The sequence below is a fragment of the Sus scrofa genome, chromosome 3, assembly GCF_000003025.6.
Source record: "Sus scrofa isolate TJ Tabasco breed Duroc chromosome 3, Sscrofa11.1, whole genome shotgun sequence".
NCBI lineage: Eukaryota > Metazoa > Chordata > Mammalia > Artiodactyla > Suidae > Sus > Sus scrofa.
This window is the reverse complement of record NC_010445.4, coordinates 41333688-41351931: the sequence shown is the minus strand read 5'-3', so window position 1 is coordinate 41351931 and position 18244 is coordinate 41333688. Positions and strand designations below refer to the sequence as shown.

General features: G+C 61.8%; 1 protein-coding gene across 9 annotated transcripts in view; it reads right to left on the bottom strand.

The window, feature by feature from the left end:
* Positions 1-7024, bottom strand: part of AXIN1 (axin 1) — a 49092-nt gene extending 42068 nt beyond the window's left edge. For 5 of the 9 annotated variants that reach the window (XR_002342476.1, XR_002342474.1, XR_002342475.1 and 2 more), the window contains exons 1-2: positions 6975-7024; positions 2853-3815 (exon numbers count right to left, since the gene is read on the bottom strand). Coding sequence is in view for 6 of the 9 variants with exons in the window: in XM_021086926.1 (XP_020942585.1) it covers positions 2853-3733 (881 nt within the window). In the remaining 3 variants the exon portion in view is untranslated. Of the gene's footprint in view, positions 1-2852; positions 6535-6974 lie in introns of those variants that run through there. The other 4 variants (XM_021086930.1, XM_021086927.1, XM_021086928.1 and 1 more) reach the window with 4 other exon arrangements.

Sequence of the window (18244 nt, the reverse complement as noted above, 5' to 3'; positions counted from 1 at the left end):
AGCCCTGGCGCGGTCACGATGCTGGAACGGGCAGGACACTGGCACAAGCCATCCCTGACCACCAGGGCAGACGCGGGGCCCCCTTCTGTGCTTCCTTCAGTGGGAAGCGTCTGTTTACAAAACAAGGGCGCCCAGAGCCCGGAGCCACCCTCCAAGGCAAGGGAGCCCACCTGGCACAAAGCTGGCCACAGGAAGGCAGAGGCAAAAACACTCGGAAAGGGGACAGTTTCTGATAAAACTCAATTTGCTCTCACCATGAAATCCAGCGCTCAGGCCCCTGACATTCACCCAAAGGGGACGAAAACTCAGGCCCACACCAACCCCTGCACACGGGTGATTACTGCAGCTTTCGTCACAACTGTCAAACACGGCAATCAGGATGTCCTCCAGCAGGCGAGTGGGTAAATAAGCCAGACCACCCACGCGGTTCAGCACCAAAAAGAAATGAGCTTCGGAGCCACAAAAAGACACCGAGGAACCGCAAAAGCGTATTAAGAGAGAAAAGCTAGGAGTTCTCGTTATGGCGCAGTGGTTAACGCATCCGACTAGGAACCATGAGGCTGCGGGTTTGATCCCTGGCCTCGCTCAGTGGATGAAGGACCAGGCGTTGCCGTGGGCTGTGGTGTAGGTCGCAGACATGGTTCAGATCCCGAGTTGCTGTGGCTCTGGTGTAGGCCGGCGGCTACAGCTCCGATTCGACCCTTAGCCTGGGAACCTCCATATGCCGCGGGAGCGGCCCAAGAAAAGGCAAAAAGACAAAAAAAAAAAAAAAAAAGAGAGAGAGAGAGAGAGAAAAGCCAGCGTGAACAGGCTGCACGTTGCACAGCTCCAACTACATGGCTTTCCGGAAAAGGCAAAGCCATGAAGATGGCAAAAGCTTCAGGGGCTGACAGGGGCAGGGGCGGGGGCTGGAAAGGACGCGGAGGCAGAGCGAGACCACCCCATGCAGTTCTGCGACAGACACACGTCGCACACCTTGGTCCAAACCCACAGGACGGACCCCACCGCTGAGGGGCCTGGAGTGCAACCACGGACGGCGGGTGGTCATGCCATAGCTTTGGCATCTGAGACAAATGACCACTCTGCTGCGGGAGGCCGGTGACGGGGGAGCCATGCACACGTGGGGACACGAGTGTGCGGGAAACTGCGGCACCTTCCTCTCAACTCTGCTGGTGACCTAAACCTGCCCCACACAAGATCAAGTCGAGGAGTTCTCGTTGTGGCTCAGTGTAGCAAACCCGACTAGTATCCATCCATGAGGATGGGGGTTCAATCCCAGGCCTCACTCAGTGGGTTAAAGATCCGGCGTTGCCGTGGGCTGTGGGGTAGGCCGGCAGCTGCACCTCCGATTCGACGCCTAGCCTGGGACCCTCCATAGGCTGCAGGTGTGGTCCTTCGAACAAACAAAAAGAACACTGTCCTGACCAAATATGAACACTCTCAAGTTAGATTTAGATTTTCTTTTTTTTTTTTTTTTTTTTTTTTTTTTTGTCTTTTTGCTATTTCTTGGGCCGCTCCCGCGGCATATGGAGGTTCCCAGGCTAGGGGTCGAATCGGAGCTGCAGCCACCGGTCTACGCCAGAGCCACAGCAACTCGGGATCCGAGCCGCATCTGCAACCTACACCACAGCTCACGGCAACGCCGGATCGTTAACCCACTGAGCAGGGGCAGGGACCGAACCCGCAACCTCATGGTTCCTAGTCGGATTCGTTAACCACTGCGCCACGTAAGGTTTAAAGACCATGAGGAGGTCCCGCTGTAGCTGCATCCTGGGAGCACTGGGAGGCAGGTTCGACCCCCAGCCCAGCACAGCGGGTTAAGGATCCGGCACTGCCGCAGCCGTGGCAACTGAGGTTGCAGCTACGGCTCAGATCTGATCCCTGGCCCGAGAACCTCATAGGCCAAAAAAGAAAAGAGAGAGACAGTGAGAAAAAGGCAAACGAAAGTCACCTAGGACAGTGTGTCTGCTTCCCACCCCTTAGAGAACATTTCAACCCTCAGCACATCTAGCCCTGTGTTTGTTAGCAAGTAACCACTTTTTCTGCCACGAGAAGATTGAAGACGGGGTCCGGGAGACCAGCGCCGGGAGACTCGCCTGCATCATGGGGTCGCTTTATTAAATGCCAGCCTTTCAGCACCTCGCAGGCCAGGACGGGGAAGGGAGGGGAAGGGCTGCGACCGGCGGCCACAAGCTCCGGCCAGAGACCAAACAAACTGCCAGGAACCACAAGAAAGAGAACCAAGAAACAGGTTTCCAAAGTCCCAGCGACTTGCCAAAGGCACCGCTCCTGGCCTCCCAGCTGCCTTTGTGCCCACAGGCCACGACCATGACCACAGCTTCCGAGTCCCGGTCTGGGCAGGAGAAAGGGGTGGTCCTAGACCCACAAGCGCAGCCACAGGAAGTTCCCACGGGGCTCGGACCGCCTGCGGCACAGCAGCCTCGCCAGCAGCGCTTCCCGACCTCTAGGAAGAAGCTCGGGGGACGACCCGGAATTCTCCACGCACCGACGCCTTTCAACGTCCAGGCCTCCGCTCTCTGAGCCCCAAGGACCGCGGCCACCAGGTCAACACCCCTCTGGGCGAGGGGACACACACGGGACTGCTAAGGGTTGGACGCCACGTGGCGTCCAAGGCAGCCCACATTCCCAGCGCCTTCCGAAGCCACTCGGGTTGGGGCTGTTCTCGCCAAAAGCACCCTCCACCTGCCAGGCTCTGCACACCGTGTGACCTCGCACCCCGGCACCAGGCGTCCCGCCGCTCTGGGGCCAGAGCCGAGGGAGCAGCCCTTTCCCAGGCCAGTCCTCCAGTGCCCGGAGGCGAGCGTGGGACGGCGGCCTCGCGGGGGACTCACCTGAACTCTCTGCCTTCGCTGTACCGTCTACTCGAGCAGGCCCGCGGGGCGGCGGTTTCCAGCAGCAGCAGCGTCTGCGTGAGCCTGCCGGGCGGTGCGGGGTCTCCGGCGGCCTCCTCGTCCGCGCCTCGGTCGCACGTCCACTCCTCGTCCTCGTTCAGCGTGGGCAGGTATCCGGGGACCCCCTTGCCCGTGCCTGCCGCGGAGCCCGGCTCGCCACAGGCCTTGGGGCTCTCGGCGCCCGCGCGCGTGCACTCAGCGTAGATGTCGGACTTGAGGAAGGCGGGGTAGGTGTTGGCCTCCATGCTCGACTGCACCTCGGTCTGCGCCTGGTCGAACATGGCAGGGTCGATCTGCTGCTTGGCGATGCAGTCCTTGATGAAGCTCTTGGTGGCCGGCTTGGTCTGCCTGGACACGACGCCACCGCTGTCGAGGATGTACCTGCGGTAAATTGCTCGGGCCAGCTTCAGCCTCTTCTCCTCGTTCGAGTCGCAGGGCTCCAGCTTCCTGAAGCCGCTGCAGGCGAACCAGAAGTCCAGCAGGTCAGCGCAGTGCTCCTGCCTCAGGAAAGTCCGAAACAGGTTTATCCCGTCCTGATCGTCGAGCAGGGAGTGCAGCGACTCGGCCCACTTCAAGTACGGCGGGGTGGGCGAAGCGCTGCCCTCGGGCTCGTACCCCAGGTCCAGGTCCGAGCGCCTCGGCGTGGCTGTCGAAGTCTCCCCTTTAATCCCGGCACCTTTCCCAGAGCAGAAGCTGTGGCTGACGGGCCTGGGGTCTGTGGACACCAGCTCCCCCTCCTCACCAGGCACTGGGGGCCGGGGGGCATCTTCGGTGAAACTTGCGCCGAGGTCCAAGGGGAAGCCCTGCTCCTGGGTATTCATTTTGGGGCGCTGTGCGTCAAGGCGCAACGCGCGCTGCACCCTAATACATCAGTACTTACGGCTCCCAGGGAATCACTCTGGCCTGTTGAAACCATCAAGAGGACAAGGATTAGGAACAGTGGGGCCATGGAGACACGACCACAGAGGTTTTCTCAGACAAGCCTCGCAACGACGCCCTCCCGCTCAAAGCCAGAGACTCGGCTTAAATTCTCACTCTGTTTTTTTTCCAGAGGCCACACCCACAGCCTGTGGAAGGTCCCGGGCCAGGCATTGACCCCGCGCCCCCAGCTATGACCTGCGCCCCAGCTGCAGCCACACGAGACACTGAACCCACTGCACAGGGCCGGGGAGCGACCTCGCACCACCGCAGAGACAGCCCGGATCCTTAACGTGCTGCGCCACAGCGGGAACTCCCAAATTTTCAATCTTTGTCACCGGTCTTGTACCACGTGAAAACAATGTCTGGAAAGCTTTACAGCTCTAGGCACGCCTCTGGCGCTAAGGGATCAATGTCCCATGCCACTAGCTACAAGCGTCATCCTGCGAGAACAAAGAGGGACGGAAATAAAGCCCTGCCAGCATACAAACAGCAGGCGTGGATCTCCCCGCCACCCCGCCACCTGCCCCCATGCCTGCATGCGCACATTGCACACACTTTGAGGGCCGGCAGCTGTGGGGGGCTAGAGGAAGCACCCAGAGGTGGAGGATGGGTCACGGTTATGGACGGCTCTGCAGCTCATGACTTTCTATGAAAACCACTGGCAGGCTGAAGGGCTCAGGCTCAGCAGGAACAGCCTGCTTCTTAAGGTCAAAGCCCATGGGCTATGACACCCTGCTGCTCACGGACCACTGAAACTGCCAAGGTGCTTTTTGTCTGAGTGCCATCAACACGAACTGAGCACCTTTGGTGTCCCAGCTCCACAGCTGCTCGCGGCCATCCAGGGTTCTCCCGTCAAGGACACCAGCTCAGGAAAGAGGACCCACCCCTGGTCCCTGAGCCTCACCCTTGCAGGGATCCGCCAGCCTTGAGAAAAACACATCACTGTGTCTGACTGGGAGGCTAATTCCGAGTCACCGTCACTTTCTCTTAAAGTGCCCCTTTCTGCCACAGGAGTGGTCTGTGGCAGCCCGAGTTAAACATTTTCTGCAGGACTCACAGCATCTAACACAAGGTCCTGCAAGTAATGGGCACCAATAAATACTTACTTCATCGCCATTAAGGAAAACACCACCTACAGACGCTGAATGTTGGCTCTTCGCAGGCACTGAAGGACTGTGCTACAGAAAGAGCAGCCAGTGAAAGACTTAGTCCTCTGTCATGAAAATGCACTGCTTTAACGGACTAACTTTTACTTCGTGTGTGAACAAGCCCCCCATGTCACTTAAACTAGTTTTTCCTAGCCTAGAAGGAACATCTTAAAATCCATACCTATGTTCCGCTGTCAACGGACAGGAGAACTTCGGGGCCTTGGAAGCACGAGAACCTCGCTCCCAGTTCCTGCTGGTGCTGAAACACGAGCCCATTCCCGAAATGTCTGGGTTCCCACGGACAACTGCAGCGCACGTCGGGTGTGTGTACCACCCGTGAGGCATTTACATCCATTGAGGTCAGAGTCCAGTCCCCACCGACACTGACTCTGGCCCACGGTCTGTAGCCACCATCAATAAAGGGAAGCCACAAAGGGAATCGGAAACCCTGACACCTCACCGAAACGCTCCTTCGGTCCCTGCCAGGCATGCCTGGGCACCACGGCAGCTGCCTCGGTGCTATAGGTGTGTACGTACGCATTCATTTCACTCAAATATACCATCTGAATTGTTTTTTCTTTTTTCAGCCACACCCACGGCACACAGACATTACCAGCCACGGATGGAACCCGTGCAGCATCTGTGACCCATGCCAGAGCTTCGCCAACGCCCACTCCTTCACGCACTGCAACGAGCCTGGGATTGAACCAGCAGCGCCAGAGACAAGCCAGATCATTAACCCGCTGAGCCGCAGCAGGAGCTTCTTAGGTTCGAGGCGCGCAGAAACAGCAGTGCGACTCTGACACGTTCCCGTCGGCCCATTAATTAAACTCTTGAAAGGCCGGGCCCGCCGTTTCACATGTCATCCCGCCAACCAGCTAAATCCTCAATGACCTGTGTAACCCGAAAAGCTTTTCTGAAACTAGAAATCCAAGAAACTTCAACACCTGCTGAAAACCCAACAGAAACAATGCATTTGGCATACGCCTTCCCGTCCTCATCCTGGAATAGCAGCTCCTAAAATTGAACTCAGATACCGACCGCTATCTTAGGGGGCCAGGCTGAGCCTGCGTGTGTTCTCCAAAACAGGGCTCGGTCCCAGAACGCCTGAAATTCTTCCTGAGGAAGCAGAGAACACAAGGACGACAAAAAGGAGGGGCGGAGAGGCACAATAACTCTTTATCGGTTATCTAGAGACGGGCTGAGAAAAAAACACCCCCGAGGATTGGTGTATTTATTCTTCTCTGCTGTCCTGGATGCTAAGCTCTAAGTTTCACAGCTCTGGTTTCAAGAGGGATGGAATTCCAAAACGCAGGGTTGACGGAGAGTCTAAGATGTTCACCCAACAGAGAGTTTGGGGGGCAAGGCAGCCGCGGAAAGAGTAAAGCCACTCACGCGGGCCAAACCACAGCCTAGACCCAGCCTCTGGCACCGCTGCCTCAGAGGGAGCGCCCTCTTTGGGTCTCAGCCTCACTCACCTCTACTTTTTGTTAGAAGAGGGGAGGGACACTGCACCCAGGGTCCTGCTTCTGTCCGGGGTCCCTCTGCATCCCGCCCACACCCCACCCCATGCCCCAGGCCCAGGGACCACTGCACGCACCTGGCACCACCCCATCAAACAGCAGCTGCAGACCCCAGCCTCTTAGAGCAGGACCCCGCAGCCCTTCTCAGAACTGAGTCTTGCTCGCCCCCGACTAGAGCAAGTGGCTGCCCCTTCTGAACTAAATCCCAAACGCTGGCCCACCCGGAGACGCCAGTGTCAACGGCCCTCGCCTCCTCCATCACTCGCCAGCATCCCTTTTTGGACACACCTGCCCTCCTCAGAGCGGACCCACACCCCTTCCTCACACACTCAAACCCGCACACCCTCGGGGCCCGCACAGCCTCAGAGCCCCTCTTCCGGGTCCCGCGCCAGGCCCGGCCTGCGCGGCCTACAATGGGCGCCGCACAGGCCCGCGCCCCTCAGGAATGCGCGCCCGGCCGCACTACTCACCCGCGCGGCGGCGGCGGCGGCGGCGGCGAAGGCGAAGGCGGCGGCGGCGGCGGGGCCCCGGGCCCGGCTCCCGGAGCGGCACGGCGCGGTACGGCCCATGCGCTCAGCGGCGGCGCGGCCGGCGGGACGGGGCGGAGGCGCGGCCCCGGGCGGCCCCCATCGCGGCGGCGGCGGCGCGTCGGCCCGGAGGCGGGCGCGGGGCAGGCCGCAGGGGCGCCGCCGAGGCCGCTCGCCAACTCCCACCGGCCTGCTCCGCGGGGTCGCGGCTCCGGCCCGACTCTGGCCGGTGTAGCGGCGGTGGTGCCCGCGGTGGAGGCGGCTGCGGCGGCGGCGGGGGCGACCGCGATCCCTTCCCCAAGCCGGGAGCCCGAGCCCAGAGCGCCGAAGCCCAGGCCGGAGCGCCCCCGCCGGCGCCGCCCGGAAGTGCGGGGGCGGGGCCCGGGGCGCGGGGCGGGCCAAGAGCGCGGGGGCGGGCTGGGAGCGAGGGCGGGGCCTAGGGTCTGCGTCGGGAACGCAAAGCCCAGCCCTTGCGCCGTGACAGGGCGAAGAACGCGTGGGACGGAGCCTCTGATAAAGGCGACGCCCGGGCGTGTGGGCGCGGCCGAGGACGTGGGGCGGGGCCAAGAGAGTGGGAGCCGGGCCGAGAGCGCGAGACCGAGCCGGAGCGCAGGGAAGGCAAGACCGTAGCGGGTCAGGCTTCGAACGTGGGGGCGGAGCCTCGAAAGCTGAGGCGGGGCCAAAGGCGTCTAGGCGGACCGGAGGCGTGACGCAGAGCCCGAGCAAGTGGGCGGGCTCTAATGTGTCGGTGGGGGCGGGGCCTTGGTGGGGGCGGGGTCAGGGCTGCGTCGAGGGTGACTCGTGAAGGTGCGCCGGAAACTGCGCTGGACTCCTGGGGAAGTGGCTCGGGTACCGAGCGTAGGGACGAACGGGCCCCCTCAGTCGGCCCCGCAGGCGCACGCCGGGTCGCGGCCCTTTCTAGCCGCCCACATGGTGTCCACTGGCCCAGGGCTCCAGAGGTCGGCGCCCACAGGCCCCCGTAGCTCCCTGAATGGGAAGACCCTGGCAGGAGGACTGCCACTAGTCTGGCCAGGGCACAGAAAGAAGCAAGTGCCCAGGAGTTGGGCAGTTGGACGGCACAGCCAGGGTGACCGAGTGCTAAGCCTTTGGTGATATCCAGCGTCTTTCTCCCCCTTCTCCAGGCAGGCTGCCCCCGAGCCAGCCAGGACCCTACCAAGGTGGGCTTGGACTCTGCTCTTCCTAAGTCCGCAGGCAGGTGGGACCCAGCCTGGGCCAGTAGGCATCCAAGAAATACAGGTTGTCACTTGGGGAGGAGCCCCAACTTCCAAAGAGCTGTGGGCGGGACTGGCTGAGGCCTCACCCCAGCTGGCCCATCCTTCCTGGATTTCTCCCAGGTGCCATCCAGGGTCTAGACAGAGGCTCCACTTCCCACCACTGCCTACGGGCCACACTGGCCCAGGCCAGCCTGAGAGTAACGGCTTCTCGGTGTCCCACCCTACACCCACCACCCTTATCCCCCTTGCTGTTTCCATAGCAGCCCTTGCTTGATCTGCAAGCCCGGCTGACCAACTCCCCTGTTGCCCACCCACCACCAGCCGCTCCCAGAGGGAAGGATGTGGGCACCAGAAAGTGATTACTGCCCCTAAGGAATTGCTTCCGTCACCCCCGGCCCATGATCACCCAGGACTTTGTCCTCCAGCAGTGCCCCGTCAGACCTGGTGCCTTGAGAAATGCTCCAGTGGGCCACAGTGCCTGGCTGTACCCCCATTCTACCCACAAGCCACAGCTCAGGCCACACAGGGACCTTCTCACCTCCTCCTGGCCCGGGGCTCCCCAACCTCTCATGAGTCCCACAGCATCCCCAGCAGCCCTCATCTGGCTGCTCCCCGGGCTCTCCCAGCCTTCAGAGCCCTTCCCTGTGTGCATGCGGTCACTCGTCCATCTTTATGCTTTCATTACGCCCACCCCACCCCCAATTCCCCAGGTCAGCTCTGATGCCACCACATTTTCTCCTGGGCCTTGCTCACCCTCTCTGCCCATCCTCCTCATCTTCACAGCTCCCAGGCAAGGAAAGAAGTCCAGGCTTGTGGCACCCTAGCTGCCAGCCCACCTCCCACTCAGCTGCCCACTGGTGGCACCTGCCTGGGTGAGCAATACAGAGGCGTCCCAGCTCCCCGAATCCAGCTTCCCAGGACTCAGCACATCCTCTCACGCACTGTGTTTCATAGGAAAGGGGAGCAATGAGGGCCACCAGAGAAGCATTCCTAACCTGCCAGGGGCTAGGCCACCTCCTGGGGCCGTCACCATGCCCGGGGCAGGCTGGGCAGTGCGGGGGCTGTGGGTGGGGACAGCACATCAGAGGAGCTGAACAGCTGAACCCACGTGGACCCACTGGGGTCCTGGTGGCCGGTGTCACTCTCACCCACATCCAGCTGGGGTGGCCCTAGGCCTCCGGACGCTGGTACAGGAGATGCCTTTGCAGAGCCTCCCCCACCCTCTTCAGCCTCAGAACCTTAGAGACAGAGTGGGTGGCCTTCATGGCACAGCAGAATCTTTGTGGGGTGCAGGGAGTCCTGGGTAGGCCAGACAGACAGCAGGACCTTCTGGACGTTGGTCCTCAGGCTGTCACCCCACTCCTGGACGTGGGACCCCAATGCTTGCCTTGGTTTTGCAGAGGTGCTGTTGTGACCAGACCAGACTCCCAGGGTTGTGTCCACATCCATCCTCCTTCTGGCCCATGGCGGCAGGTGTCCCCAGGCCCTGGGACCAGAACAGGGCCCCCGCGCCTCCGGTTCCTCGGGGCCCTCACCCTGCGGAGACAGGAGGGAGTCAGAAAACCCGCTGCAGTGGTTCGTGGCTGTGGGCTCACATGGGAGCCTGGGGCAGTGTAGGGGTCGGGGCAGATAGAGGAGGAGGCTCAGGTCGTCTCTGAAGAGAGGGAAGCAGGGAGGGCAACCTTGGGGGCCGGCACTGAAGCAGGAGAGACCTGGCAGGGGGACCACATCAGCCACCCAGAGCTGAGAGCAGATATGGAGCTGTGGGCACCTCGTTTGTGAACCGCATGGTCCGAGGTGGAGCCCTCTTGTCGTCCGTAGAGGGACATGGAAGATGCACCCTCGGGGAGTTCCCGTCATGGTGCAGTGGAACCCCATCTGACTTGCATCCATGAGGATGCAGGTCCCATCCCTGGCCTTGTTCAGTGGGTTAAGGATCCGGTGTTGCTGTGAGCTGTGGTGTAGGTCACAGATGTAGCTCGGATCCAGCATTGCTGCGGCTGTGGTGTAGGCCAGCAGCTACAACTCCGATTCAACCCCCTAGCCTGAGAACCTCCGTATGTCATGTGTATGGCCCTGGAAAAAAGACCCCTCCCCAAAATGCACCCTCCCTGGGGGGACCAGAGGCAGCTGCAAGCAGCTTGGCTATGATAAACTATAGATGGCATTTATTTAGGCTTTCCAGAAACTAATGAAAAATCTTAAGGGAGTTCCCGTCGTGGCACAGTGGTTAACGAATCCGATTAGGAACCATGAGGTTGCGGGTTCGATCCCTGGCCTTGCTCAGTGGGTTAACGATCCGGCGTTGCTGTGAGCTGTGGTGTAGGTTGCAGACATGGCTCGGATCCTGCGTGGCTGTGACTCTGGTGTAGGCTGGCAGCTACAGCTCCAATTAGACCCCTAGCCTGGGAACCTCCATATGCCGTGGGAGCGGCCCAAGAAATGGCAAAAAGACCAAAAAAAAAAAAAAAAGAAAAATCTTAAGAGCAAAAAGGAAATTATTTTCTTCAACTTGGACACGAAAGGTATATTTGCGATACCAGGACCCCCGATCCTTCCACATGTTTGCCCACTTGGCCAGGGAGACCACTGGTAAGGAGTCATGCTCAAGACCACCCTGGGGAGTTCCAGTTGTGGCTCAGCAGTTAAGGAACCCGACTAGCATCCGGGAGGATGCAGGTGTGACCCCCTGGCCTCGCTCAGCAGGTTAAGGATCCGGCGTCGCCATGAGCTGTCAGGTAGGTCACAGACGAGGCTTGGATCCCGCATTGCTGTGGCTCTGGCGTAGCCTGGCAGCCACAGTTCCAATTGGACACCTAGCCTGGGAACCTCCATATACCGCGGTGCAGCCCTAAAAAGACAAAAAGAACAACAAAAAAAAGGCCACCCAAGGAGCAGGCAGAGGCTGCTGAGGGGCGCCTGGCATGGCGCCGCGTGTGCAACTGCATGGCGAGGTGAGATACCGACGAGCAGATCCGCACTGACCTCCGGGGAGTCCCAAGCCTCGGCTGAGCCCCTTCTGGGCTCTGTGTTTCCTGCCCCTCTGCCGGGTCACAGGCGGGAATGGGCAGTGAGCGGGCAGGTGAGGGCCCGGAGTGGGAGGGAGGGCTCAGCTCATCCAGTGGTGACGAGGGCAACTGGACTTCCCTTCTGAGACACAGCCCAGCCTCAGCGGTCAGGCACCTTCCTGGTGGAAAACCCAGCCCTGTGGATGCCATCTCTTGTCCCCGAGTGTCCTTTCTCCATCAGTTCTAAGCTCACCAGGGAGAGCCAGGTGTGTCCCCTTCCTGAGCTCAACAAGGATGTGGAGACATCCCGCCATGTGGAGAACCTCGGAGCTGCGCAGGTGGACCAAGAGAATGTGCGAATAAAGGCAGGAGTTACCCCAGGGCATGAGTACCAGTTATTGCTGGAGGGCGACTAGGGCGGGCTCCAGTCTCCTCATGCATCGGGAAAGGCCTACAAGGATCTTCCCGCTCTGATTTTAGAAAAGCTAGGAAGCTCTATAGCAGGGACCATTTTTCCATCAGCTGTCACTATGAATGAATCCGTCAGGGGGAGACAGGCAGCATGGTGAGGACACTGGGCCCCAGGACAGAGCTGACCCGCTGGGCAGTGTCAGGCAGGGTGTGACTGCCATGGGCGCCCAGAGGCAGCCCCAGGGCCAGCAAGAAGGTGCTGCCTTGAGCTTCCTGGGCTGCTGGCTCTGGGGCCACTCCAGGCTGAGCCCTCCCTGGGCCCCCAGGACGCCTCTTTCCGCCTGCCTCTGGCTTCTCTCCCTTCACCCCTGTGGGACAGACGTGTCCTCCAGGCTGGCCTTCTGCATCCCTCTTGCTCTCTGGAGTTCTCACGCCAACCTGCAACCGAAGCGACCGCAGACAGATGCCGCAGGAATGACCTGCTCCCAGTGCCGAGCAGGGAAGATGGGGGGACAGGAGCAGGGCTTGCCTTGGACGCCTGGTTCCAAGGTTAGCTCAGTGGTGACACATGCTCTGACCCTGTTGGTCTCTGTTGTCCAGTCCTGGGTGCCCTGCTCCTAGGAGACACCTCCTGCCCTGGCTTCTCCAGACAAGGGGGTCCCGCCCAGAGAAATGCACAGCGAAGCATTCAGCCATGGCTGGGCTGTGGCAGCCCTCGCAAAAACAGCCACCGTGGTCACCCGCTTGTTCCTGCTCACCTAGAGCCCAGCACCCCAGGCCCACCGAGCTGATGCCAGGTGGGTCCCATGGTTCCCGCACAGACCGCTCACCCGGCAGCCCTGACACCACCCTCACATCCCTGCTGGCCCCCAGGAGTCAAGGGTCAAGCCCAAGGCTGGCACACTCCCTCCCAGGGTGCCCTCCACACACGCCCACTGTGGGTTTCACCCCATGTCCTGCTGGGGTCCTGTCACTCCGGGCTGAGGGGCATAGCAGGGACACCTTTCTGCACCGCCTTTCTGGAGGATTCTGACCCCAGGGGTGTGTCTAGGAGTTGGAGACGGTCAAGCAGGCTCGGGGATGTCCAAGATGGCGCCAGCCAGCCACGGGGACCTGGGAAGAAGAGGGGCAAGCAGCCTCCCCACCCCCAACCCAGCACCCCCGGCTTGGGGGCCTTGGGATCATGCACCCAGCTCCTGCCTCCCCGGACACTTGAGCGCCTGCCTGAACCGGAGTCTCCTCCTTGGCAAGGTGAGGGTCCTGGCCTGAACCTGCCGGCCTCAGAGGTCTATGTGCGACCCTCCGTGAATGGGCCCAGCCCGCAGGACGGTGCCCAGGCTGGCCGTGGTCCAGGTCAGATGTTTCAGACGTGTCACAGAGGAAGGGCCCTGCAGGCCCCCAGCCCAGTGCCATTTCCCCATCAGCCATGGTGTCTGCCGGAGGGGCTGGGCTCCTGAGGGAGCAGCAGGTAAAGTCCCATCTTCCCCGGTGGCCTCAGGCTGCTCCCCCTCTGATCTTGGGGGGACACCCGCCCTCCCGCTGCACTGACTCTGATGCGGGCGTCCACCTCTGTCCTGGCTATTCCCTCTCCAGGCCACCCGGGCCCCGAAGGCCTCCCGGGTACCCTAAGCGCCCACGCCCTCCGCTGGTGACCGCGTCTCCTTCCTCCCGACCCAGCGCGTTCAGCCTCTCCAAGCCTGCGCGTGAGGTCCCAAGGACCAGGGCCACCCCTCGAGCTGACAGCCCGGGGGCCTGGGGGCAGGGAGGTGCTGCCCCAGGTGAGCCCTCACCCCCAGCCCGCCCTCTGCTTTGCTGTCCCTCCAAGTCTCTCTTGGCTGCTGGGAGCCCTGAGGCCGCGGCGGCCCGGTCATAAGGATGTGATTATGTATGCCGGTCCCTCCGGCCCCTTTGTTGCCGCAGAATCTGCCGTGGCAAACAAAAGTGCACTGGATTAGCCACAGTGGATTAAAAGATTTGCTTCTCAGAGTTTACCTAATAACCTAACAATCGCGGCGACGGAGGCTTTGAACCTCCGAGAGGCGCTCGCCAGGCCATCTGGGAGCGCTCGGCCTCCACGGGCGGCAGGACGGGTCGGGGTGACTCCAGGCCGCCTCCGCCCTCCTCACACCCGGCTCTGCCGCAGGGAGCGAGTACTCTCGGCTCCCGCCAGGCCGGTCGGGGCCAAACCTGGGGGGACAAGACCAGACTCCGGAAGACGGAGGCCCAGGCCGGGGACAAGGCCCAGCCAGGACTGCCTTCCAGAGGGCCTGTGGCCCAAGGCCAGGTGTGGGTGGCGGGCACCAGCCTGGCCCCCCAGGCACGTCCACACATCACAGCCAGCAGCAAGGACACTGGCAACATGGAGGGTGGCCGTGGCCGGCAGGTGACACGCCAAGCTCCACCACGCTGTGGCGCACGGCCCCGCTGCCGTCGCCCTCAACGCGCGTTCCTGCACACACGCGTGCCCGCGCGCACACGCACACACGAGCGTGTCCCTCTTTGATCTCTGAAGGACACTCCATTTACGAGCTCTCAATCGCAGCTGCCTTTCGGGGCCTGTCCTCTGAAGTCCCGAGTAATGGGATTTGGCGCTTCTGATCCATCTTGGGCTGACCGCTCCCCATTACAGGTGGACATTTCTGTCCTTTTTTTCTGCTGTTTTTTTTTTTCCCCTTCTCGAAAAAACGCCTAGGACAGCACACAGCCCCGACACGCCTGTTGCCTGGCTCTGGGAGGGTGGCCGGGGGCGGGGGGTGCAGCCAGTTGGGGGTCTTTGATGCCTTCTTGATGTGGAATCTGACTGAAAGACCCACGAGGGTGATTTTCGGACCCCGGAGCGGTGGGATTCATCCTGCCTCGTGCTGCTTCCTTTGTCTCTTCCCATGACCCTTCCTTGGGACGTCCGGGGAGAGGGACCCCGGGTGAGGGTGCAGAGGCCCCGGGCAGGCTGAGGGCAGGGCCTCAGCCACAAGAACAATGGGCAGCAGGAGCACGTCCACCTGTCCGCCCGCCCGTCAGTCCGTCCGTCCGTCCGTGCACCGCCCGGCTTACCTCACCTGCCTGGCTCCGGGCGCCCGCTCGCACCCCAGCGTCCCGCGATCTGCCATGATGCGCCCGGCCGCCGTCCGAGCACTTTGAGCCACTCCAGGAAGCAGGTCCCTGCGTTTGGCCACTGTGTGGCTGGGAGGAAGAAGCGTGACTCGAGGCTGCAGCTCGGGCTCCCACCGCCGATTGGCTGAGGCAGGGACCAGATGACGGCCTCGGAACCCTATGGTAGCCATGGCAACCAGCCCCTTTAGACACCGCCACCCCCGAGCCACTCCTGACTGCGGAGGGAGCAGGCGGCGCCGCTGGTGGGCCCATGCCAGGGTCCCCTCAGAGGGTCAGGTCAGACGTGGCTAGACGGTGGCTGCTCTGCACCAGCTGTTGAGTGTGTGTGTGTGTGTGTGAGGGTCTCGTGCATGTCCAGCGTGAGGTGTCCCTGCCTCTCTTGGGACATGCCCTCGGCTACCCCATGCCTTTCCTGAGGCCCTGGCAGAGACGGAAACAGTCTCCTGGCAACCCTTACTGAGAGGAGGACTTCAGGTCAGGCTTGCCCCAGGGGCTGAAGGCCAGGGCAGAGAGAAGAGCAAGAGCAGGAGGAACACCCCCACCTCCGGGGGGCAGACCCATAACCTCTGCACCTCAGCCCACAAACGACCTGCTGGCTTTCCCTCTGCCTGGCAGCCTCTCAGCCCACTCCTTAGCCTGTCGGACACACAGACACAGCCCCTCTTGAGAATCTTCAGAGGCCCCAGCATGGCCCTGCTGCCCCACGGACCATGTGTCCCCACTCAACAGGACTCTGGGACACTGTCCAACCCCAGAACTTTGCCCCTGCTCTACCCAGGGCCTATCCCAGGGTCAGCAAGGCCCTCCCGGACGTCCCAAGCCACGCTTTTCAGCAAGGGTGGTGCGGCACCACCCAGAGGACTGGCTGTGCCAGGGGCCGCAGGGCGGGGAGCATTCTGGAGCCACTTCTGCCCTGTCTCTGTGACAGCCCCTGGCCTGTCCAAGCGCTCTTGGAATCAGCAACCCCACAAAGGCCACCTGAGCCCCAGAAGCCCAGCGCACATCTGCAGAGCAGACGATGGAGTAAAGAAACCGGAGGCTTGGCAGAGCAGGTGTGAGCCTCCAGCCCCAGAAGAGGCCAGGGCAGAGGCAGGCCCTGGAGGCCCCACAGCTGCTGAGGCCACTGCCAAAGCCAGAGGGCCCAGGCGTCGGGAGTCCTGGAACAGGAGTCCACAGAGGTCACGTATGTGAGGGGACAGGTACAGGGTCAGCCAGACTGCACCCCAGGACACAGAAGCCGCTTGGCCACACCCGGGACATCTCAGACTTCCTCACACTGGGCTCAGAGCCTCCCCTGCCATGCTGGACATCAGGTACAGACAGCTGCCGTGCCAGGACAAATCGTACTTGGGGACGCATGCCTGGGTTGGCTGCAGGAGCGAAAGGGGCAGGGCTGGAGCCCCATTTGGGGGCTTGGGCTGAGCTGGGAGGGCACCAGCCTGCCTGGGGCTGATGCTCCTGCGGGTTGGTATGGGCCCCACAGCAGCTCCCTGTGCTCCTAGCACCCTGGAGCCAGGGCACCTAACAGCAGGACTCAGGTGAGGCCCTGACAGTAAGGGGTCAAGCACAGAGCCCCCGGACTGCGCCTCAGTTCTCTCGTCCTAAGCTGTTCCATCCCTTGACAGGGTCAGTCCTTTCACCCGTCCTGGGATTCAGGGATGCTGGAATGAGACAGTGGACACAAAAGCCTGCGGACACCATACGGCTGACCCCACAGTGTTGCTTGGGGCCTCTGCTGCTGGTCCCGAGTGCCCTCCCCCGCCCACAGCCCAGCGTGGCAACCCACACGGAGGCCGAAGGACTGAGCTCCGATCTCATGGAAACACATGAGGGGAAGGGGGCCCAGCTTGTGCAGAGACAGGTGCCCAGCCCTTCTGCAGCTACGGGCCAGCACAGGGCAGTGCCAGCTTCTACAGGTTTGATCTTGATCAGTACACCCTCCAGGGTCCCCAGGGCCTCACAAGGGGGCACTGTAGGCTCTCAGTGCCAGACCAGCAGAGGGGCGGCCAGCAGGGACAGAGATGAAGGCAGCTCAGGGGCACGGCCTGACCAGGGTCTGGAGGGTGGGACAGCCTGAGTCCCCTCCCCACCCCCTGCCTGGACGTACCAGCGGGGATGGTTATTTTATTTGGGCTGGGGAGGGAGTCTGTGGTAACAGCGAGGGCCTCTGAACCCTTCCTGCATCAAGGACCCGCGGGAGGATGGGATGAAGGCGACAATGCACCCTCGGTGCAGGGTTGCTGTTTTGGGGATCTGGAGCCAGAGCCGCACCGGACCCCCGCTTCTGTCCAGCTTCAGGTCATGGGAGGTGAGCAGCCTGCTGAGGGCATGTGAGGCTCCACCCATTACCCAGGCCTGTCTGGGCATAACCCCAGGCTGGGGTTAGCAGGGCCAAGCGGGCCCACCCGTGGTGACAGGGAGGTGGGTGCCACCCTCCACCCCATGCTGCTCGGGCCACAAGCTCTGTGTAGGCCCAGGTCCCTCAGGGCCCCAGGCGAGGGCGTAGAAAAGGGACCTGGTTCAGGTCAGGGCTGAACGTGTGAACCATGCCGTGGAGGCTGGGGAGGCCAGCCTGCCCCGAGCAGCAAAGTGGCTGGAGCAGGGGCCCATGGTTTGGACAAGTGGCTAGGTCCTGCCGGCCCCCAGATCCTGGCCAGGAGTGAGCTGGACACAGTGAGTTTTTGGTAAAACTCTTTTTTTTTTTTTTTTTAATGTTAAGCCCACACCCCCAGCCTATCAAAGTTCCCAGGCCAAGGGCTGAATCCCAGCTGCAGCTGCGGCAACGCCAGACCCTTTAACCCACCACAATGGGCGGGGGATGGAACCCACACCTCTGCAGCAACCTGAGCCACTGTGGCTGGATTCTGAACCCCCTAACAATCCACGGGCTCCCAGGGCCCTTCTGCAGCTGCACCCACCGATCAGTGGCACGCCCCCTCTGGCCTCCCCTCCAGAACCACAGCCCCGTGGGCATCCCTTCCCAAGCACCACTCAGGGCAGCCTGGTGCCCCAGTCACGTGCCTGGCCCAGCTGAGGGGAACCCACTTGCCCTCCCAGAGACCCAAATGGGTCTCAATGCTCAGGACTTGCAGATAAGGGTCAGCAAAGACCCCAAGTCTCAGAGCAAGAGAGGCCTCAGGTGCCTGGCCCAACCTCCCACTGGCAGCCGCATTCCCCCCCCAGTTCAAGTCTGGTCAGCAAAAGAGGGGGCGCCCAGGGGGTAAGCCCCAAAGGCTGTGATGTGGCCTCTCTCTCCTTTAGGACTGTGACAGGGTGGTGTGGACAGGGGTTCCAGACAAGGCCTTCTCTGCAAGACAATGCCGCCAGCAGCACTGCCCCAGGGTCCCTGGCCTCTCAGAGAGATGCTGGCACGGGTAGCATCAGCCACGGCCAGACCCAGCCACGCAGCTGCCTCTGCTCTGTCCGGACAGGAAGGGACGTGCAAGGA